The 23,884-nt window shown below is 43.1% G+C and overlaps 1 protein-coding gene across 2 annotated transcripts in view; it reads right to left on the reverse strand.

The window, feature by feature from the left end:
- CTTNBP2 (cortactin binding protein 2) overlaps positions 1-23,884 on the reverse strand; it is a 218,321-nt gene that overhangs the window by 21,372 nt on the left and 173,065 nt on the right. For both annotated transcript variants that reach the window (XM_073573356.1, XM_073573355.1), the window contains exons 15-20: positions 23,370-23,525; positions 23,095-23,282; positions 21,438-21,616; positions 20,945-21,150; positions 14,816-14,995; positions 4,500-4,557 (exon numbers count right to left, since the gene is read on the reverse strand). In XM_073573356.1, coding sequence (XP_073429457.1) covers positions 4,500-4,557; positions 14,816-14,995; positions 20,945-21,150; positions 21,438-21,616; positions 23,095-23,282; positions 23,370-23,525 — 967 coding nt within the window. The remainder of the gene's footprint in view (positions 1-4,499; positions 4,558-14,815; positions 14,996-20,944; positions 21,151-21,437; positions 21,617-23,094; positions 23,283-23,369; positions 23,526-23,884) is intronic.

The raw sequence follows: 23,884 nt of genomic DNA on the forward strand, positions 1-23,884 counted from the left end.
CAAGCAACCCCTGGGGCAAAGGGCCAACCCTCAGGAGTAAGACGACCAGGCTAACCAAATTGGCGAGACAAGTACAAAGGAGGGCGGCCAGTCCTGCCCGTCGAGATTGATGGCTTCCTGATGAACACTTTACTGGACACCGGCTCCCAAGTGACAATGATGCCATATGTTCTCTTTAAGCAGTACTTAGCTGATTCAGGCATTACAGCCCAGATAAAGACCTTGATATTATTGCCAGCAATGGTCAGCCCTTGCCTTAGATGGGATATAAAGAGGTGACCATCAAGATTGGTCGAGTAGCATTGCAGTTGCAAGGTTTGATTATAGTTGATTTTGACAAACGAGAATACCATCCTATGATCACTTTAGGCACTAATGTAATTGAAAATGGTCTTGGAGAAATTGTTTTGTTACAACAGGTAGCCGAGACAGCCAGCTCCAGTCAGCAGCGGGTCCTGTAAAAGGAGATCAGAGCCCTGATGCAGAGACAACAGGTAGAGCTGTCTGGTGGAGAAGTCGGCAGTGTCAGAGTAAGTGATCCTTTCCCCATTGCAGTACCTCCTAGAAGTGAAATGTTAATTTGGTGTCGGGCATCAATAGGCCTCAGGGGTCAAGATTACCAAGCCCTGGTTAGAACCCATGTACTCTGATAGTAGACCCACTATCCTGACAGCCAGAGGGGTAGTTGATGTCCACAAGGGGAGAGTACCAATACGCATCTTAAATTGTGGGGAGAGAGAGGTCCATTTACCCCGGTATGCCACCCTTGCTAAGCTGTTCACTGTTAGTAACAATGCAATAGAGGCAGCAGAACCCTTGCTTCCGTCCAACAAGGTGGAAGACAATGGCTCTGAAGGGCAGCAGGAGGATTGGTGTCAGCAGCTACACGTAGGCACTGACTCCACCCCTTCGCACCAAAAGCATGGGGCATACCGGGTGGCTCAAGAATTTGAACAGGTCTTCAGCAAACATCCTCTAGACTTTGGGCAGGCAAAAGGGGTCCAACACCTATTCCCACCGGAGATCATCCACCCATTAAAGAGAGGTACCGGCCTATACCCCCAGCACACTATCAATGTGCCAAGGGTATGTTACGGGAGATGAAGGAGGCTGGGGTAATCAGAGATAGTTGTAGCCCTTGGGCAGCTCCATTAGTCCTTGTTAAAAAGAAAGATGCTACTATGAGAATGTGCGTAGACTACAGGTGGATTAACAGCATTACACATAAGGGCGCTTACCCATTACCCAGAATTGAGAAATCACTAGCTGCACTGAGAACCGCTAGCTATTTCTCTACCTTAGATCTCACCAGTGGGTATTAGTCAGGTTCCTGTGTCAGAGGCAGACAAAGAGAAGACAGCGTTTACAACACCAATGGGCCTCTGCGAGTTTAACTACATGTCGTTCGGGCTCAGCAATGCGCCAGAAACATTTCAGCGGTTAATGGAATGCTGCCTTGGACATGAAAACTTTGAAACTGTTCTGCTGTACCTGGATGACATCATTGTCTTCTCCAAAACCTATGAAGACCATTTGAAGCAACTAGCCAAGGTATTCAAAGCCCTGTCCAACTTTGGCTTCAAAGTAAAGCCTTCCAAATCTCACCTTTTGAAGCCCAAGGTGCAGTACCTAGGCCATATGGTAAGTGCGGAAGGTGTGGCACAAGACCTTGACAAAGTCACCGTTATACGGGACTGGCAAGGACCCAGCACCATTCATGAAGTAAGGCAGTTTCTTGGGTTAGTAGGCTACTACCGAAGATTTATCAAGGACTTCACCAAAATAGCTGCACCCCTGCAAGATCTTCTAGTGGGCCAATCCAAGAAGGTCAAGAGCAAGAGTAATCTGTTCAAGTGGAACAAAAGGATAGGAGAGTCCTTCATCAGGTTGAAATTGACCCTCACGGGAGATGGGGTCCTGGCCAACCCTATGACCAACCATTTGTACTTTACACTGACGCCAGCAACGTGGGATTGGAAGCAGTGCTGTCACATGTGCAGAAAGGCAGAGAGAGTGATTGCCTACACCAGCAGCAAGCTTCGTCCCACTGAGAGGAACCCTGACAACTACAGTTCCTTTAAACTGGAGTTCCTCGCCATAGTCTGGCCGGTAACGTTGCGCCTCAAGCACTACTTGGCTTCAGCCAAGTTCACCATCTACATGAACAATAATCCACTAACGCACCTTGAAATGGCAAAGCTAGGTGTACTTGAGCAGCGATGGATGGCTCGGCTGTTCAACTACGAGTTCACCATCAAGTACTGAGCGGGACATAAGAACGCTAATGCTGATGCGCTGTCCAGGATACCCAATTCACCAGATGGGGAGAAGATCTAGAAGAACTCGAAGAAATAGAGATACCAGCCTTCCACCGTCCAGTTGCAGCCCAGCGCTCCCAAGGGGTGAGGAATAAGCACTATATCGCATGAGAGGCAACGTTGAACCCATTACCCAATCATAAGTGGGCAGAGATGCAAGATAACGACCCAGCTGTTCGCCTAGTAAAGGAGTTGCTGACACAAGCTGATTCACATCCTGGTCCAGATGACCCACAGGAAGCACAGCAGTTATGGAAGGAGAGAGGCAAGCTGTTCATCAGGTTCAGAGGAACATCAACACGCACACACATGAACTGGTCTGGCAGGTGGTAGTCCCGATGCGGGATGCGCCCATGGTCTTGGAGGCGTACCATGATGGAGCAGGACACTTCGGGTGGAAGAAGTTGGAGGTCCTACTTTGTTAAAGATTCTACTGGGTTGGCATGAGGAGATCCATTGAGAAGTGGTGACGAGAATGTGGCCCATGCAACCTGCACAGGAAAGACCGCGAGCCCCATTACAGCCGATCAGCACGAAACTGCCGACCCCAACTTGGCCTCGAAAATAAGCCACCGGCGTGGCCGAAAAAACAGGCCCATCTACAGGAGTGCACTGTAGCCACGCCCAGGGAAGACACACATAGTGGGCTAAGGCGGTTCCCCACCAACCAAACCCCAAGTAGAAGGACAAAGACAATTCCTGGACGGCAGCATAAGGACTGGTCGCTACAGTAACCATGTTATTGTTTTTTTTAAGTTTTGATAATTTTTACATTTTTAAGACTTTGTAGATTTTCATTTATTGTTGTTGTTCTTGTTATGTTACCTCAGTCCGGGAGTACTGAATTTCACTGGGGGGGAATGTGGCACTCCAGAGTCAGGTTGCCATAGTGGAGGAGGGGAGTCCCCATGCCAGGTAACAGTGTACATGACGATTTCTACTGCAGGCCAGAAAGGGGAACTTCCTTATAAATTCTGGCCAGCAGGTGGGGTTAGTAAGTCAGTAAGAAAACAAGAGAGTTGTCATGGAAACGGGAGCAGTTGGAGCTCATGACAAGACAGTTAGAGACAGTGGAAGTTGGTCTGTGGAGAGGGAAGGGACAGGAGCAGAGACAAGGGGCTCTGGGGGAACTAAAATTGCGTATAGCTGATCCCAGAGTGAAGCACTGATAAAAGGGACGTCAGAGTCCTTGGTTGGGCAGGAGCTTAAGCCCTGACAGCTGAATCTAGAGTGCAGGGGACAGCAAGTACCTTGGCCACACTGAACACCTGAAGGCAAGGCAGCAGACCAAGAGCCCGGAGCTGAAAGTGGAAAGGACAGTGCCCGTGATATAGGCTCACGCTGTCAGCCATACAGGTTAGTAATCATCATGCAGGAGAGGGCCGCAGCTTAGCTACAAGCAGCAGGGACCCGAAAACATAGCGGAGAAGGAAGGTCCCCAACCCCACCTGGCAGGGTGGATCCCCTGAATGCCTCCAGGCGAGACGGACTCAATCCATCATCTGTAATGTGGTACCCCAGATTGCATTTACGTTCAAGTAAAAGGTAAAGAAAACTGCACCTCTCTGTGACCTTCACTTTTCCTCTGCACCCCAACGTTCACCACCATCTGAACAATTAAATATATTTGCCCTGGGGCCCCGCTCCACCCGTGGGGAGCTGAACCATTTTTGCTGCGTCACCAACAGCCCCAGTTGACCAAAACTGCAGCGTCGGACGCCCATTGTCGAACACCACGGGTGGCGTCACAACCAAACACCACATAACTATCCTCTATTTTTAATTACTGGACGCCCAGGGCCACAGACCGGGTCACTGCCACCGTGACATCCCCTTTAAAGAAGCTGACCGGCCCGGTGCCGAGTAACCTAAGGCCCTGCAGGGTGCTCCACGAGCAGACATTAAAGCATAGAGCCCACTTGTGCCACATGCTCTTTACCAATGTAACTGGCAACTAAAGAACACAAAGTCACTAGTAACCGAGACAAGGAGCTGTAAAACTATAAAATTATAAATCCCTCTGTTAGAATGGAGAGGATTTTCAATAAGAGGCAAATTGCAAAGTTCCTTCTTTTTAAAAGCATTTTGCAATTGTACCCATTTGAAAACTTGGGACAACTCATTTACTGAAACTTCTTAGTATTTTAAAGGAAAATAAAAACCCAATTAAACAGGTCATACCTTTTTTTGGTTCTTGAAGAACTGCTTCCATTCTCCATCTCATTCCTTGAAGAGTCTCCTGTATTGAAACAACAAGTTTTCTTGATAACTTTCTTTATCCCTTTGTACAGTTTTGCCTTGTGTGTCTTTTCATTTTTTTTTTTAGAACTTTTGTAAGCATTGAACCTTATGTACAAAATGGAAAATTGAATATGTTTATTACTTCCGGCTGTAAACACACCCACAACCTCAAAGTGGAAAAATACAGCCTTACTGTGATACCCAGTATATGCTAGAGGGCTAGAAGTGTACCAGTAAGGTTCTGAAAAGCTGGGTGTACTAGTGTGTTACCTGAGGTAAGCGATCACTAGCCCTACAAAAAGGTGAATGGTGGCAGCAAAAAGTCTGGTGTGGATGTGCGAACTGGCTGTGGGGTGTGCTTAGCTCAATCCTAGTCTACAGTCATGGCCAAAAGTTTAGAGAATTACACAAATATTATATTTTCACATGATCTGCTGGCCTCTGGTTTTTATGTGTGTTTGTCAGATGTTTTTATCACATACAGAAATATAATTGCAATCATATTATGAGTAACAAAAGGTTATATTGACAGTTAGAATGAGTTAATGCAGCAAGTCAATATTTGCAGTGTTGACCCTTCTTCAGGACCTCAGCAATTCTCCCTGGCATGCTCTCAATCAACTTCTGGATCAAATCCTGACTGATAGCAGTCCAATCTTGCAAAATCAATGCTTTTATTTTGTCTGAATTTGAAGGTTTTTGTTTGTCCACCCGTCTCTTGATGATTGACCACAAGTTCTCAATGGGATTAAGATCTGGGGAGTTTCCAGGCCATGGTCCCAAAATCTCTATGTTTTGTTCCCTGAGCCATTTAGTTATCACCTTTGCTTTATGGCAAGGTGCTCCATCATGTTGAAAAAGGCATTGTTGATCGACAAACTGCTCTTGGACGGTTGGGAGAAGTTGCTCTTGGAGCACATTCTGGTACCATTCTTTATTCATGGCTGTGTTTTTAGGCAAGACTGAGAGAGAGCCCATTCCCTTGGCTGAGAAGCAACCCCACACATGAATGGTTTCAGGATGCTTGACAGTTGGCATGAGACAAGACTGGTGGTAGCGCTCACCTGGTCTTCTCCGAATAAGCCGTTTTCCAGATGTCCCAAACAATCGAAAAGTGGATTCATCAGAGAAAATGACTTTACCCCAGTCCTCAGCAGTCCACTCCCTGTACCTCTTGCAGAATATCAGTCTGTCCATGATGTTTTTTCTGGAGAGAAGTGGCTTCTTTGCTTTCCTCCTTGAGACCAGGCCTTGCTCCAAGAGTCTCCACCTCACAGTGCGTGCAGATGCACTCACACCTGCCTGCTGCCATTCCTGAGCAAGCTCTGCACTGCTGGTAGCCCGATCCCGCAGCTGAAACACTTTTAAGAGACGGTCCTGGTGCTTGCTGGTCTTTCTTGGGAACCCTGGAGCCTTTTTGGCAACAAGGGAACCTCTCTCCTTGAAGTTCTTGATGATGCGATAGATTGTTGACTGAGGTGCAATCTTTCTAGCTGCGATACTCTTCCCTGTTAGGCCATTTTTGTGCAGTGCAATGATGACTGCACGTGTTTCTTTAGAGATAACCATGGTTAACAGAAGAGAAACAATGATACCAAGCACCAGCCTCCTTTTAAAGTGTCCAGTGGTGTCATTCTTACTGAATCATGACAGACTGATCTCCAGCCCTGTCCTCATCAACACCCACACCTGTGTTAATGGAGCAATCACTGAAACGATGTTAGCTGGTCCTTTTAAGGCAGGGCTGCAATGATGTTGAAATGTGTTTTGGGGGATAAAGTTCATTTTCTAGGCAAATATTGACTTTGCAAGTAATTGCTGTTAAGCTGATCACTCTTTATAACATTCTGGAGTATATGCAAATTGCCATTAGAAAAAATGAAGCAGTAGACTTTGTAAAAATTAATATTTGTGTCATTCTCTAAACTTTTGGCCATGACTGTACTGTGATCAGTGAGTGTAAGAGTGAGTGCATGTAGCCGAGTACTCCTTTACAATCACATCTGAATCACGTGAACAGAGAGAAGACAATGTTCGTGACAATGGGCATCATTAGTTTCTGTAATTCAAGAATACTTAAAGAGGTTATCACTTATCCATAGGATAGATTGGGTGATCACTAGTGATGAGCGAACATAACGTCTTATCTGAGCATGCTTATGTATTATTCGAGTATCTTGGGAGTACCCATATACAGTCATGGCCAAATGTATTGACACCCCTGCAATTCTGTCAGATAATACTCAGTTTCTTCCTGAAAATGATTGCAAACACAAATTCTTTGGTATTATTATCTTCATTTAATTTGTCTTAAATGAAAAAACACAAAAAGAATTGTCCTAAAGCCAAATTGGATATAATTCCACACCAAACATAACAAAGAGGGTGGAAAAAAGTATTGGCACTGTTCGAAAAATCATGTGATGCTTCTCTAATTTGTGTAATTAACAGCACCTATAACTTACCTGTGGCACCTAACAGGTGTTGGCAATAACTAAATCACACTTGCAGCCAGTTGACATGGATTAAAGTTGACTCAACCTCTGTCCTGTGTCCTTGTGTGTACCACATTGAGCATGGAGAAAAGAAAGAAGACCAAAGAACTGTCTGAGGACTTGAGAAACCAAATTGTGAGGAAGCATGAGCAATCTCAAGGCTACAAGTCCATCTCCAAAGACCTGAATGCTCCTGTGTCTACCGTGCGCAGTGTCATCAAGAAGTTTAAAGCCCATGGCACTGTGGCTAACCTCCCTAGATGTGGACGGAAAAGAAAAATTGACAAGAGATTTCAACGCAAGATTGTGCGGATGTTGGATAAAGAACCTCCACTAACATCCAAACAAGTTCAAGCTGCCCTGCAGTCCGAGAGTACAACAGTGTCAACCCGTACTATCCGTCGGCATCTGAATGAAAAGGGACTGTATGGTAGGAGACCAAGGAAGACTCCACTTCTTACCCCGAGACATAAAAAAGCCAGGCTGGAGTTTGCCAAAACTTACCTGAAAAAGCCTAAAACATTTTGGAAGAATGTTCTCTGGTCAGATGAGACAAAAGTAGAGCTTTTAGGGCAAAAGCATCAACATAGAGTTTACAGGAGAAAAAAGAGGCATTCAAAGAAAAGTACACGGTCCCTACAGTCAAACATGGCGGAGGTTCCCTGATGTTTTAGGGTTGCTTTGCTGCCTCTGGCACTGGACTGCTTGACCATGTGCATGGCATTATGAAGTCAGAAGACTACCAACAAATTTTGCAGCATAATTTAGGGCCCAATGTGAGAAAGCTGGGTCTCCCTCAGAGGTCATGGGTCTTCCAGCAGGACAATAACCCAAAACACACTTCAAAAAGCACTAGAAAATGGTTTGAGAGAAAGCACTGGAGACTTCTAAGGTGGCCAGCAATGAGTCCAGACCTGAATCCCATAGAACACCTGTGGAGAGATCTAAAAATGGCAGTTTGGAGAAGGCACCCTTCAAATATCAGGGACCTGGAGCAGTTTGCCAAAGAAGAATGGTCTAAAATTCCAGCAGAGCATTGTAAGAAACTCATTGATGGTTACCGGAAGCGGTTGGTCGCAGTTATTTTGGCTAAAGGTTGTGCAACCAAGTATTAGGCTGAGGTTGCCAATACTTTTGTCCGGCCCATTTTTGGAGTTTTGTGTGAAATGATCAATGTTTTGCTTTTTGCTTAATTCTCTTTTGTGTTTTTTCATTTAAGACAAATTAATTGAAGATAATAATACCAAAGAATTTGTGTTTGCAATCATTTTCAGGAAGAAACTGAATATTATCTGACAGAATTGCAGGGGTGTCAATACTTTTGGCCATGACTGTATTATGTTTGAGTCCATGTGGCTGCATGATTTGCGGCTGTTAGACAGCCTGAACACATGTGGGGATTGCCTGTTTGTTACGAAATCCGAAATCCCCACGTGTTCAGGCTGTCTAACATCTGCAAAACATGTAGCCACCGGGACTCGAACATAATATATGACCACGCCCAAGATACTCGGATAAGACCCGAGCATGCTCGGATAAGACGTTTTCGCTCATCACTAGTGATCACCTGCTTGGACTATTTATTCCCATTGTAATAGAATGGCAGAGTGCTCTATTCTTTCCCTATAAGGCTGCTGAGCGCTGCTCCAGGCATCTTCAGACAGTTGTGTTTGACCCTCCAATGATCAGTAATTTATCACCTAGACTGTGAAAATTGTTCATGATAACCCCTTTTATTAAATTTTCATAAAACCTCAACATTTCAGTTACCGTATATATACTCGGGAATAAGCAGAGATTTTCAGCACATTTTTTTGTGCTGAAAACGCCCCCCTTGGTTTATAATCGAGTCATTGTCCCAGAAGATAGTGGGGGAGAGGCAGCGGCGGAGCCGCGGGTCATAGAGGCAGGAGCCGGCAGCTGCGGCTAACTCCTGTGCGCGCTGCTAAAGAGAAATGAATATTCACTGCTGGTGGTGAATATTCATTTCTCTGTAATAGTGCACACAGTGTCAGCCGCAGTCGGCGACTCCTAGCAGCGGCCAGGTGGTCACATGTGCCCACTACTTAAGAGAAATGAATATTCACCTCTTTCCACTCCCATAGGCATGGAGAGAGGTGAATATTCATTCCTTTAAGTAGCGGGGACACGTGATCGCACAGCAGCTGTGGCTGACACTGTGAGCGCTACTTAATAGCAATGTATACTCATTGCTCTCCATGCAATGCACATAGCCCTGACGTGGAGAGCAGTGAGTATTCTGGCAGCTGTGCTCTGCTTGTAAGCAGCGCAAAACATCACTGCCAAGCATAAAGCAGCTTCTGGAACTGGAACAAGGGAATGCAGGAATGCTAAGTAGGATGATTTTTTTATTTATAATTTTTTGATGGGAGCCATGCATAAAAAGATAGAAATGATGGTGCCATACATACAAGGATAGGGATGAGGGGACCATGCATACCAAGATAGGGATGGGGAGCCATGCATACCAGGATAGGGATGAGGAGGCTGTGCATACAAGAATAGGGATGAGGAGGCTGTGCATACAAGGATAGGGATGAGGGTGACCATGCACACCAGGATAGGGATGAGGGGACCATGCATACCAGGATAGGGATGAGGAGATATGCAAACCAGGATGGGGATGAGGGTGCCATGCATATCAGGATAGGGATGAGGAGGCTGTGCATACAAGGATAGGGATGAGGGTGACCATGCACACCAGGATAGGGATGAGGGGACCATGTATACCAGGATAGGGATGAGGAGCCATGCATATCAGGATAGGGATGAGGAGGCTGTGCATACGAGGATAGGGATGAGGGTGACATGCACTCCAGGAAAGGGATGAGGGCACCATGCATACCAGGATAGGGATGAGGAGCCATGAAAACCAGGATGGGGATGAGGGTGCCATGCATACAAGGATAGGGATGAGGGGACCATGTTTATCAGGATAATGTATAAATCTGTATAGAGGCGAAGCAATTATTTCCAAGAGTATCTATGGTGGGATCATATAGAAACATACATATATCATTAACAAAAACTTAAACATACCATACAGCATATAAATATATAAATAAAATTTGGGTATTTTGTATATAAAGCTAGCAATTCCACTAGATATACTAAATAGATGCATTAAACGCTGAATTGTACTGAACTATACCAAGTGCCATTTGCATATATACATTAATATTCCGGATCTCAGAGTCCTTTAGAACATACTGAATCCAAATAATAGTAAAGTTTCTCTCCGCAAACGTCTTATCCTAATTTGCTCATTACTAATTTCTTCTAAAACGCAATATATTATACGCCGTATAGACAAATTCACAAAAATGACGAACACCGTTGTTTCACCATATTATTTTTCAATATTATCCTGTTCTTTTCCCTTCTGATCTAATTTAATTATCTTTGAATATTTTTACACTAAACAATTTAATCATTGAACAGTGATTCAAACGAATCCTGATCATTCTAGTGGTCTGCCACATATACTTTACCAGAGGGACACTTTCATAAATGGATCACATTTTTGTATGACCCAACCAAATAGTGTTATTTTATTACCATGTGTGGGATGCCAAATCTCCACCCTTAATGACAGCACTAGAATTCTGACAGCCCAAACATGATGAGGTCTCTACAATAATCTTAACCTTGCTGAATCATAAAATTGGAGAAGGCCTCTCATTTTTCACGTGGGGTGAATGCTATATGTGCAGTTCTTTCTAATAGGGAGATAAGAAACTAGTCTGGTGTCAACCACGGCTGGCATCCCCCTTCACCACTCCAGGTGACTGATAGGTCTTCTTGCTATGGGAGAGTCCTGATAATCACCAGCCGATGCGGTGTTGGACTAGTTTAATCAATGCCTATAGTCCACTGAGGGATTTCCTAAATATATTTTCTTAGAAATGTCAAGGAATCTCACAGAAAATAATACCTAGCTGCAATTGAGAAGTCAAGCTGTGATTCATGTTGCCTGTGGTTTGGTCAGTATGAATCAAGTGACAGCTTCCATTTAATAAGTTTGGCTATCTACAACTAGACGCGACCATAAACATGCTTGTTTACTTTAATGGAAAGAGGACAACAAGTCAGGGCTACATTTTAATATAGGATCGTCATCACAGCGCCTACACATATTTATATGATATAAGTCGAAAAGTGGTCTCATGCTTTCAGGTATGGCTTGTATGTTAGTGTGAAATGTAGAAATAATTCACTGTCTAATCCAATTGGAGTAATATAAAGAGAAATATTTAAAGGGAATCTGTCAACTTATTTTTGGCCTATGAGATGCGGCCTCCGCCATCAGGGACTTATCTACAGCATTCTGTAATGCAGTGCGCAGGCGCCGGGAAAGGTCAAAGAGGTCCGGCGCCCACGCACTGCAGTACTTTACTCTGCCCTCAACAGGGCAGATAAAGTAGACCTGCGCAGGAGCTACGGCAGAAGGAGGAAGTCATCACTAGAAGATGGGAGGCGCCGGACCGCGACACCCATCGGACCGGACCCCCGGGTGAGTATAATCTAACTCGTTTTTCTTATCTTTCAGGTTACATCAGGGGCTTATCTACAGCATTACAGAATGCTGTAGATAAGTCTCTGATGGCGGTGGCCGCATCTCATAGGCCAAAAATGAGGTGACAAATTCCCTTTAAAACATAGCTTTTAATATTTATTTTAAAATAGAATATATTGCACAAGAATGTAACTGATCAGAATTTCTCTAACAAAGATTGCGGCAAGCAATCTTGCCAGTACTGTTATATCACAGTTTATCATGATTATTGACATGCACAGACTGTTAGCCCCTAATGATACATAGCAGTAACCAATGATTGAAGAAAAGCGTAGGGCTGGCTCAGCTGTCCTAGGGCTAGTCATTTAAAACTCTTAACCTTGTAGTCTTAGGGCTTTGATTGTAGGAGTACCAATCTTAGATGTTAGTTGTCAGTTCATATACAGTGAAGGAAATAATTATTTGATCCTTTGCTGATTTTGTAACGTTGCTCACTGACAAAGATATGAACAGTCTATAATTTCAAGGGTAAGTTAATTTTTTAACATTGAGAGATAGGATATCAAAAATAAAATCAGAAAATCACACTGTATAAACTATATAATTTGCATTTTGCAGTGAGAAATAAGTATTTGATCCCTCTGGCAAACAATACTTAATACTTGGTGGCAAAACCCTTGTTGGCAAGCACAGCAGTCAGACTTTCTTGTAGTTGATGAGGTTTGCGCACATGTCAAGAGGAATTTTGGTCCACTCCTCTTTGCAGATCATCTCTAAATCATTAAGCTTTTAAGGCTGTTGGTTGGCAACTCAGATCTTCAACTCCCTCCATAAGTTTTCTATGGGTTTAAGGTCTGGAGACTGGCTAGGCCACTCCATGACCTTAATGTGCTTCTTTTTGAGCCACTTCTTTGTTGCCTTGGCAGTATGTTTTGGGTCATTGTCTTGCTGGAAGACTCAGTAACGACCCATATTTAACGTCCTGGTGGAGGGAAAGTGGTTGTCATTCAGGATTTTACGGTACATGGCTCCATCCATTCTCCCATTGATGCGGTGAAGTAGTCCTGGGCCCTTAGCAGTGAAACACCCCCAAAACATAATGTTTCCACCTCCATGCTTGACAGTGGGGATGGTTTTCTTTGGGTCTTAGGCAGCATTTCTCTTCCTCTAAACACGGCAACTTGAGTTAATGCCAAAGAGCTCAATTTTTGTCTCATCTGACCACAGCACCTTCTCCCAATCACCCACAGAATCATCCATGTGTTCACTGGAAAACTTCAGACGGGCCTGCACATGTGCCTTCTTGAGCAGGGGGACCTTGCGGGCACTACAGGATTTTAAATATTTACAGCGTAATGTGTTACCAATGGTTTTCTTGGTGACTGTGGTCCCAGCTGCCTTGAGATCATTAACAAGTTACCCCCCATGTAGGTTTAGGTTAATCTCTCACCTTTCTCATGACCAAGGATACCCCACGAGGTGAGATTTTGCATGGTGCCCTAGATCGATGTCGATTCACAGGTCATTTTGTATTTCTTCCATTTCTTTACTATTGCACCAACTGTTGTCTCCTGCTCACCCAGCATCTTACATATTGTTTTCTAGCCCATTCCAGCTTTGTGCAGGTCTATAATCTTGTCCATGACATTCTTATAAAGCTCTGTGGTCTTGCCCATGTTGTAGAGGTTAGAGTCTGATTGATCAATTGACTCTGTGGACAGGAGGCTTTTATAAAGGTGACTATGTAAGACATCTGTCTTTAATGCAGGTATACATAGCTGTCTTTAATGCAGGTAATGAGTTGATTAGGAGCGTCTAACTGGTCTGTAGGAGCCAGAACTGTTAATGGTTGGTAGGGGCATCAAATATTAATTTCTCACTGCAAAATTCAAATACATTTATATAACTTAGACAGTGTGATTTTCTGGATTTTATTTTTGATATTCTCTCTCTCAATGTTAAAAATTAACTTACCCTTAAAATTATGGACTGTTCATGTCTTTGTCAGTGGGCAAACTTACAAAATCAGCAAGGGATCAAAATCTTCACTGTATGTAGTGGTGGTGGTGATCATGCCACTTACTAGTATGTCAGTCGATGTCTGTGTTGGTTGTAGTTATCATGCCACTAATATGTGTATCATATATGACAACTGACACCTAGACTCCCGTTAATTATACTAGTATAGAATTGAAATCCCGTATGGTATCTGAATATGTGGATTTCTGGGCCATTGGAGTCTTTAGTGTCATATTGGTTATAATTTTTTCATGCTCATAATCAAGATCTTACTAATATAGCATAACCTGATAATCACAATAGTTTTATATACTGACTGAATATATTGCTTGTTAGCAGTAATATTTACTCTAGGTACTGTTAGAGAAATTCTGGTCAGTTGTGCAATATACTCTATTTGAAAATAAATATTAAACCGATTATAGTACACTACTGGAAAGAGGTGACGTCATTATTAACCTCCCTGGCACAGATTCCTGTTCCCCTTGAGCCATTGGTTTGTCTGTTTGGGGTGTGGGATGATGAGACATTGGGACATTATACGGGGATTTTCTTACGGGAGACGTTGTTCATGGAACGGAAGGTGCTAGCACTGCGGTGGATGGGGGGGGTTCGGATCCCTCCCTTAGGGCCTGGATAGAATTGATGAACTCGATTATCCCATATGAGCGTACGCTTTACCAAAACAGAGGGTGCCCGGGTAAATTTGAGAAAATATGGGAGAGATGGAACTCCTCTCACCTCACGTTGTAGGACGGAGATATCGCATGATAAAGAGCTAAATATATAGACATAGGCTGCAAATAGTTGTTTTGTAGTAGTAGTAGTAGTAGTAATGTTTTAGAAGTAGGCAGGCTTTATTATTTGAATAATAATACACAGACTAATGTAAGGCAATTGACAGTATGTTTTATTCAATGCACAGTTGATATACACAAGCTGTTTGACGTTGATGCTCTGTTATATGTATGTGTGTTGCATGATATTTTCGTTGCTGTCAGTTTGCATACTGTATACCCTGCCTTTGGTTCAATAAACGAATTAAAAAAAAAAAAAAAAAAATTATTAAAAGTTACGTTTTAAATATTTTTCTATATATTACTCCACTTGGATTAGACAGTGAATTATTAACACCTATTTTATTATTAGTCAATAAATTAGTGTAATGTAGAAACTACTTTTGCAACAAATATTGGTAAAATCACCTTTTTTCCTCTCTTCTGTAGAGCTCCATGAGGAGTTCAGGTTAGACTTTTTACGAGGACTTGTACTGACTTTTCTCCAGGCTCCATTTTCTCCTTTCTTCTTTCCTCCACACTTATATGTAGAGCTCATTGATAAGGTAAAACTTCCTCCTTTAAAATCAGCCATATATTGTTCAATATCTAAAATATTACAAGGTTATGATTATTAATTTTTATTTATATAGCACCATTAATTCCATGGTGCTGTACATGAGAAGGGGTTACATCAAAATACAAATATCACTTACAGTAAACAAACTAACAATGACAGACTGGTACAGAAGAAGACCCTGCCCTTGCAGGCTTACATTCTACAGGATTATGGGGAAGGAGACAGTAGGTTGGGGGTTGCAGTAACTCCGATTGTGTTGAAGTGGCCGTGTGGTCATTACAGGTTTTAAGCTTTTTTGAAGAGATGGGTTTTCAGGTTCCGTTTGAAGGATCCAAATGTGGTGGATAACCAGACACGCTGGGTCACAGAATTCCACAGGATGGGGGATATTCGGAATAAGTCTTTGAGGCGATTGGGTGAGGAGCGATTATTCGTGGAGGAGAAAAGGAGGTCTTGAGAGGACTGGAGATTACGTGAGGGAAGATATTGGGAGATTAGTTCGGAAACATACGGAGGAGAAATGTTATGGATGGCTATGCAGGTCAGTGTTAGTAGTATAAACTGTATACGCAGGGAAATTAGGAGCCAGGGAAGGGATTTGCTAAGAGGGGAAGCAGGCGTGTAGTGAGGAGAGAGATTAATTAGTCAGGCAGCAGAGTTAAGGACGGACTAGAGGGATGCAAGAGTGTTAGAAGGTAGGCCACAGAGAAGGATGTAGCAGTAGTCGAGGAAGGCGATGATTAAGGCATGCACAAGCATTTTGGTAGAGTGAGAGTTGAGGAAAGGACAGATTCTGGAAATATTTTTGAGCTGGAAGCGACAGGAGGTGGCGAGAGCTTGGATGTGCGGTTTGAAGGACAGGGCAGAGTCAAGGGTTACTCTGAGGCAGCGAATTACTGGGACAGGGGAAAGTGTGAATTCATTTATTGTGATAGCTAGATCAGATAAAGAAGGTATGGGGAGAGATGGAGGAAAGACAATTAGATCAGATTTGTCCACATTGAGATTGAGGAAGTAAGAGGAGAAGTAGGATATGGCTGATAGACACACTGGGATTCTGGAGAGCAGAGAGGTGACATCTGGGCCAGAGAGGTAGATCTGAGTGTTATCAGCATATAGATGGTACTGGACGCCACAGGACTTTATGAGTTGTCCCAGGCCAAGAGTATAGATTGAGAAGAGAAGGGGTCCTAGGACAGAGCCTTGAGGGACACCAACAGAGAAGGGGCGAGATGAAGAGGTAGTATGGGAGTAGGAAACGCTAAATGTAAGGTTGGTAAGGTATGAGGAGATCCAGGATAGGGCAAGGTCTTTGACTCCAAAGGAAGAGAAGATCTGTAGAAGGTGGCAGTGGTCAACTGTGTCGAAGGCAGGGGACAGGTCGAGAAGGAGGAGTATAGAGAATTGTCTGTTATCTTTGGCTATAAGTAAGTCATTAGTAAGTTTGGTCAGGGCAGTCTCAGTGGAATAGTGGGGACGGAAGCCAGATTGTAGGTTGTCAAAGAGCGAGTTAGATGCAAAAGTGAGAGAAAAGTTCAGCGTGGACATGCTGCTTGAGGAGTTTGGAAGCAAATGGGAGCAAAGATATGGGGTGATAGCTGGACATAGCGCTCAGGCCAAGGGATGGCTTTTTGAGGATAGGTGTGATTGTGGCATGTTGGAAAGCAGAGGGGAAGGTACCAGAAGTTGGTGATAGGTTGAAAAGATGGATTATGGATGGGATTAGTGTAGTGGTGAGGTTGGGGAGGAGGTGGGATGGGATGGGCCAAGCGCATAAGTTGTGAGGTGAGGTGTGATTTGGAGAGAAGATGAGCAAGCTCTCCTTCAGTGATTTTGGAGAGGGAAGTTATGGGGTTAGGGCATTGGTCTGGCGTACAAAGGGATTGTGGGGTCCGACAACAAAGACTTGCCTTGTTTGGTCTATCTTATTTTTGAAGTGTGTGGCAAAGTCCTCGGCAGAGATTAGGGAAGTCGGAGGGGGCAGTTAAAAGTGTTGAACAACTGTTTGGGGTTGTGGGATAAGGAAGATATAAGGGATGTAAAGTAGGCCTGTTTAGCAGAGGTGAGAGCTGATTTAAATGTGAATGTTGCTTGTTTGAGTGCAATGAAATCATCTTGCGAATGCGTTTTCTTCCAAAGCCATTCTGCAGTTTTGGATACTTGCCAAAGCTTTTTAGTGATGTTATTGTGCCAGGGTTGTCTATTGATTCGTCGCCCTCTACTATGCATGACAGGGGCGACCGAATCAATGGCTGATGCAAGAGTGGCATTGTAGAAACTAGTGGCAGTGTCTGTGTCTTGAAGTGAAGCTGTGGAGGACAGTGGTAGAGTAGAGTCACAGAGTGTGCAAGTGTCTTGACGTGCGAGGTTTCTGCGGGGGTGCGCATGTTGCTGGACGTGGGTGACAGGTAAAGAGGACAGGGATGAGAAATAGAGTAGATGGTGGTCAGATAGAGGGAGAGGGGAGGTTGTGAAGTTAGATAGGGAGCAGAGACGGGTGAAGACCAGGTCTAATGTGTGTCCGTTTGTGTGGGTGGCTGAGGAGGACCACTGAGTAAGTCCAAAAGATGAAGTAAGGGGCAGGAGTTTGGAGGCTGCTGGCTGGTGGGTTTCAATGGGAATGTTGAAGTCACCCATGATGATGGTGGGAATGTCAGCAAAGAGAAAGTGAAAAAGCGAGGTGGAGAATTGGTCAATAAAGGCAGTGGTCTGGTCCGGTGGTCGGTGCATGACGGCCATTTGGAGGTTGGAGGGGGAGTAGATGCGGACAGAGTGGACTTCAAAAGAGGGGAGGATAAGTGAGGGGCAGAGGTGGGATTGAGTTGAAGGTACAGTTGGAAGAAAGGAGAAGGCCCACCCCTCCACCATGTCTGGAGGAGGTTGTAAACATTATACACAAAGATATCCCTCTCTTTCAGCACACACTATATATAGTGTAAACTTTGATAAGTAAACTTTGATGCAAGCTCGCACGCTGAACCCGCATCTTTTCCTGCACATGAAGGCTGATTGCTTGTATAGCACAAGCAATTGGATGACCACACCCGAGGGGACTAATAAATCCAGTAAAAAGTGATTTTTTTAAAAAAATATGACAAAAGAAAAAACACAAACAGTTTAAATCACCCCCCTCTTGTGCCAAGAAAAACAAAAACAATTAAAAAAAAACAATAACAGGCATCCAAAATATTGTATCTACCACCAAGTGGTATCAAAAAAATGTCAGCTCAGGCACAAAAAAATAGCCAAAGGCAGCCACACTAACCTGGCCAGATCTTGAAACAAATGCACTACAGGGTGCAGCCAGCCCATAAAGCAAGATGTCAGCAACACAGGTGCAAAATACCGATCAACAGCCACTGTCCACCTACCCATTCCTGGAGGGGGTGACTGCCCAGTATACAATTGCACAATAAGGCTATGTGCCCACGTTGCATGTTAAAACACACACTGAAAACCGGACTCCTTCCAAGAAATCGCGCGTTTTTTTCCGTGCTATTTTACTGCGATTTTCTCAAGCACTTTCCAAGCGATTTGAAGCATCGCTTGGAAAGTGATTGACAGGTTGGTCACACTCGTCAAACATAGTGTTTGACAAGTGTGACCAGCTTTTTACTATTGAGGCCGCCTACGCGGCCTCAATAGTAAAAGATAGAATGTTAAAAATGATAAAAAAAATAAAAAATCGGGGTATATTTACCTTCCGAAGTCCCGCGCTGCCATCCCGGGCCTCAGCGTTCCCAGTAATGCCTTGCGAGACCTGTGATGACGTTTGTCTCGCGTTACTATAGCGATCTCGCGAGACCGCTAGAGTCACGCGAGACTACGTCATCACAGGACCTTGCCGCAAGGCATTACTGGGAACGCTTAGGCCGGGAATGCAGCGCAGGACATCGGAAGGTAAATATACCCCGATTTTTTATTTTTTATTCTTTTTTTTACAGGGGTATGGTACCCAGGGCCTGGAGGACAGACTCCTCTCCTCCACACCGTGGGTACCAACCGCACATGAGACGCTTAACTTCCCGCATGGTGGGCATAGCCACATGCGGGAAGTAAGCGATTCTCATGCATTCCTATGGGTGCGGAATCGCGGCAATTCTTTGTGATTCCGCACAAAAGAATGATCATGCTGCGATTTTTTCCGCGATGCGTTTCCGCCGCGGAAAAAAGTGTAGCATTAGCACAGCATGTGCGGAATGCCATAGATATGAACGGGGTGCGTTCTGTACACGATTTTTAAACATTTTCACAGCGTTTTCGCGCCGAAAATCATGGCAAAAACGCTTAAAAATCGCATTGTGGGCACACAGCCTAAAGGTCGGCATAGGGCGTTGTTCATACAAAGGTACCGCACAGTGTCTGGTTCACAGCCTATTAGTCACGCCCCTACTTTTCGATTAGGCGGACTGGCCAGCACATTCTCAATGCATAGCCTTGTGAACACCCCGCATGCGAGACCAGATGTGTCTGGGCTTGGCTGCACCCCGAAAAATATAGTGCAAAAAATACAAAAATAGTGAGGTTAATTGATATTTTGGCCAAAATATGTGAGCCCATAACCTGCGCTAAAGGTCCTCACGCTTACAGGTCCCTACACTAAACTAAATAGCAAAGCCACTAAAAAAGACTCAAAGTCTCCAAAAATTATTTTTTAAACAGCAGACAAAGAGGCAGCCACACTAACCTGCCCAGATTTTGAAACAAATGCACTACTGGGTGCAGGTATTTTTGTCATTTATTTATTTTTTTATATTTGAAAATCACTGATGCCGAAAACTGACACATCGACCAAACACTCATGAAATTAGGATCCAAAACTCCAATGAAAATCGGTTACTCTTTTTGGGTACCAGAAAAATCACTGATGTCTGAATATAAGAGTTTGTGGCCATAGTGAAACACCTCTAAGGCAGTAAAGTTAATTTTCTTGTATTTTGGTAATCAGTGCTTCCAGTTATTAGTTTAAACACACATAGATGGCCACTAGAGAGCATAAAGAAACCATCTACAGTGGCTTGCAATAGTATTCACCCCCTTGTTGTTTTAACTTATTTTGCTCCAACCGGTGTTTAAATATTTTTGCAATACAATTTGTGTAATGTATCAGCACTAAATAGTCTAAGTTGGTGAAGTGAGAAAAATATAGATATAGATTAAATTTATGGGATCAAATAACTAAAAATTGGCATGTGCATATGTATTCACCTTTTTTGTGATGAAGCCCTTAAAGATTTCTTGTCCAAGCAATTACCTCCATAAGTCACATGTTTAGTAAAAGGAAGCCCACCTGGGGGCAATCTAAGTGTCACATGGTCTGTCAGTATATACACACCTTTTCTAAGGGTATGTTTCCACGGTCAGGAAACGCTGCGGGTTGGATGCTGCGTACAGCCGCAGCGTCCAATCGGTAGCGTCCAGATGTTACAGCATATTGGATGGGATTTTATGGTGGCAGACCTGTGTATACGGACATGCGGCACATGTTTATAGACCCCAGCATGTCTATTTTGCAGAGACGCTCCGTCTCCGCAAGATAGATAACAGTCCTATGTATAGGATGCAGTGATTCCGCATGTGTTCAATGAAAACATACGGAATCAAAGCGCGTACAATAGGGGGCAGCACTTTGGACGCAGCTGCGTCCAAAGCGCTGCCGTTTCCTGAACGTGGAAACATACCCTAAAAGGACATAGAGGCTGCAACACCATTAAGCAAGAGGCACCACTAACCAAACAACACCATGAAATAGACATGCACCGCCTAGCTCAATGCCAGTGTATTGAGCGAGGCCAGACACATCTAGTTCTAATGTGGCCAGTAGTATGCAAATTGCATATTTGCAGTCACATGACCACCTGCTCCCAATGCCAGCACTGGAGAATCCTCACAGTGCAGTGTGTGCAATTTGAAGATTCACAAGTCTGCAGTCACACATAGTGAATATTAATCCTAACCATTTTACAGGCCATTCTTACCATGTTTTGGAACTGGGCAGCCATGTAGAATAGCTTTGTTAAGCAGAATGCTGAGCGCAGCCTTAACAATTGCCTGTTGACCTTGGCTTGGAGTTTTAGTGGCTGTAACATGTTGGAGAACAGAGGCCCTTTTTGATGTGGCAATGGACAGAATTGCTTCTTGGACTTTTGGAGCTATTACTGCATTCCACAGTTTTGACATCCACCTATACAAACATATCAGATATCGCCATAAGTCATTGAAGAACCATTAACCTCTTCTATAACTCATTAGGATCATCAGAAATTAAACTTCAATAAGTAAGGGTCTTCAAAACATTTTCAAATTGTCATAAATTATTAAAAGTATGGATATAGAAGAAATATATGCTAATATGTTCTTATACGCTGAGTAAGAAATATCAAAAGCTTTAATTTTAGAAAGAGAACATTACAACCCAACACTGATCTTATATGATAAATAAGGTATGAAGATTCAGAATCGTGGACTTACTTCACCATTATATGAAGATTTCCAGGTACTATTGGGCAAGACATAAATGGCTGTGGGCCTATGAGGGCCTCTGGGGTGCCTAAGCGGGATAAGCAGGAGTTCAGCTGGTGCCAAACCATGTATATCCAGTCAGTGCCTCGGCATAAAGGATCACAGGGTGAAGGCGTTTTACCTTTGAACTAAAAAACACAACAGATGAAATGTATTTTATTTGAAGACATATAGAATATAAAATGAGTATAACAAATGCCATAAAAGAGGTATACATCCCCTATATAGTTCCATTATTAAAATGCATATTCATATTACATGCTTACTTACTGGGGAAAATGTGGTTCACACTTACACCATTGTATGAAATACCATAGGCTATGACAACATTATAGAACCTTTTAATGATATACCAAAAAAGTTACAGAATAACAACTGTAAAGGCCAAAATAACTTTTCTTTCCTTCGATCGTGCCACTGGAATAAGCTGGTCATGAACATCAAGAGCTTTCTCTGGTATAGACACTTAGTGGAAACTAAAATCAGAATGTGGACCCTAACTTTCGACAGAACGTGTTAGAAATTGTCATAATACCGTAATTAGTTGATCACATTTTTAGTATCCCAAGTTGTAACAGTGGAAGATCCAGTATCAAGGATTCATCTCCCCTGCAGCACTACCATGAAGAAAATAAATTTTTATACCAATCCCCAATGGCATTTCAATAGAGGTTGTCCAACTAAGAAAATCGCTTTAACAAACAATATATTTAAAGGGAATCTATCACCAGATTTTTGTTACCACATATGAGAGCAGCACATTGTAGGAAGAGATACCCTGAATCCAGTGATGTATCACTTAGTTTACTGGGAGCAGCAGTTGTGATACAATCAGAGCTTTTAAATGTAGCAGTTCTCAGAAAGCTGCCCACACCCACACCACAGCTTTCTGTGCACATTGTATATTGATAGTAAATTGATCATCATTGCTGGGAGTGTTGTTAGACCAGGTCTCACGTGGGCACCAAAAGAAAACGGAAAATCTAAACAATCTGATTATTGCAAACCTGAGAGGTCTTCCATTTTATAGATTGGCATGAAGTACATTCCAATAGTGCATACCCACAATGTGACTGGAAAACATGTTGCATACAACTCTCATTTGTCTTATAAGCACAGCAGGTGATGATCAATAGATGTGCTGAGGCTACAAATCAATGGTGACATTTCTCCATTATACAGACCTTATTAAGGATGCAGGGTTTTAAAAAGAAGAATCTATGGCATTTAACCATTTCACACTGGTGATATAAATACATTATGTATCAAAGTGGAAGTATTCTGTTCAAATGTTTTTTTTTTGCTGAACATTAAGGTCAATCTGTGGACAAAACTAAAATACATGGGATTTGATCAATTACGGTGTACCAGTCAGATAGTTATGAGGCGGACCTCTTCTTTAACTAGTAATTGGGTCCAGGAAGTAGGAAACAGTAGCCATTTTTCAGCCACTAGGACACCATACTTATCACTTCAGTATCACAGAAATGTATTGTTACCAATCTCCCCCAAGTTATGGCAGCCAGGGAGGGATCAAATGTCCATAGCGATCTAAAACTGTGCTATAATCTAATTTTGTAAGGCATAACAACAGTTAAGGTGATACCTTCTGTAAAACCTTCCTCTTCAGAACCTTCTGCAGTAAACTGTGCATTGGCTCTCCATCCCACCTTAGCTGAACCCAACGGAAGTGCTGCTGAACTAGTAGTTCAGATCCTTGTAGACGAGATCTTCCCACTGTACCCATCAAAAAGCAATCTTCATGGAAGTAGTATGAATCGGACACTCCATTGGCTAAAACAGCACACACATCAGATTAACAGTGATATCCACAACACTTGGGAATGAACCAGCAGAAACAATGTACTAATCTTTAATTACCTCTCTGAACACAAAATGCATTTTCCAAGCCTCGATTTTCTAAGGAAGACATTAAATCTCCAAGCAGCTCCAACATAGAGACCTTTTCCAATTTTTCCAGAACAATAATGATTTTCTTCTTAGAAGGAGGTGCATTAGTAACTGGAATCAGGCAGCCTGAATAGAAAGCAATCAACTAATGATAATTGTCTAAATAGCCCTGCAATAACCTATAATGTGACCAGAAAAGAATAATTGCTAGTCACACTAATCACAAATTCAGTCATGTTCACGCAATAGTGAGATTCCGGTAATAGCCACCATATTTAAAGCTACCAAATATTATTTGTATGGCCATCAAAATGGTTTTGAGAGTATATTGCTACAATGTACTATCATCTACTAATATTTTGGGCTCCACAATAATTGATCAGCAGAATGGACAAAACAGCTATTCAAATCGAATCAATGTTTTTCAGGTAGGACTGTGCATCTACACATATGACTACTAGGTCTGGCCTTATGAAGTGACTTAG

This window comes from Dendrobates tinctorius, unplaced genomic scaffold (genome assembly GCF_039654945.1).
Source record: "Dendrobates tinctorius isolate UK_male_01 unplaced genomic scaffold, ASM3965494v1 ptg000035l, whole genome shotgun sequence".
NCBI lineage: Eukaryota > Metazoa > Chordata > Amphibia > Anura > Dendrobatidae > Dendrobates > Dendrobates tinctorius.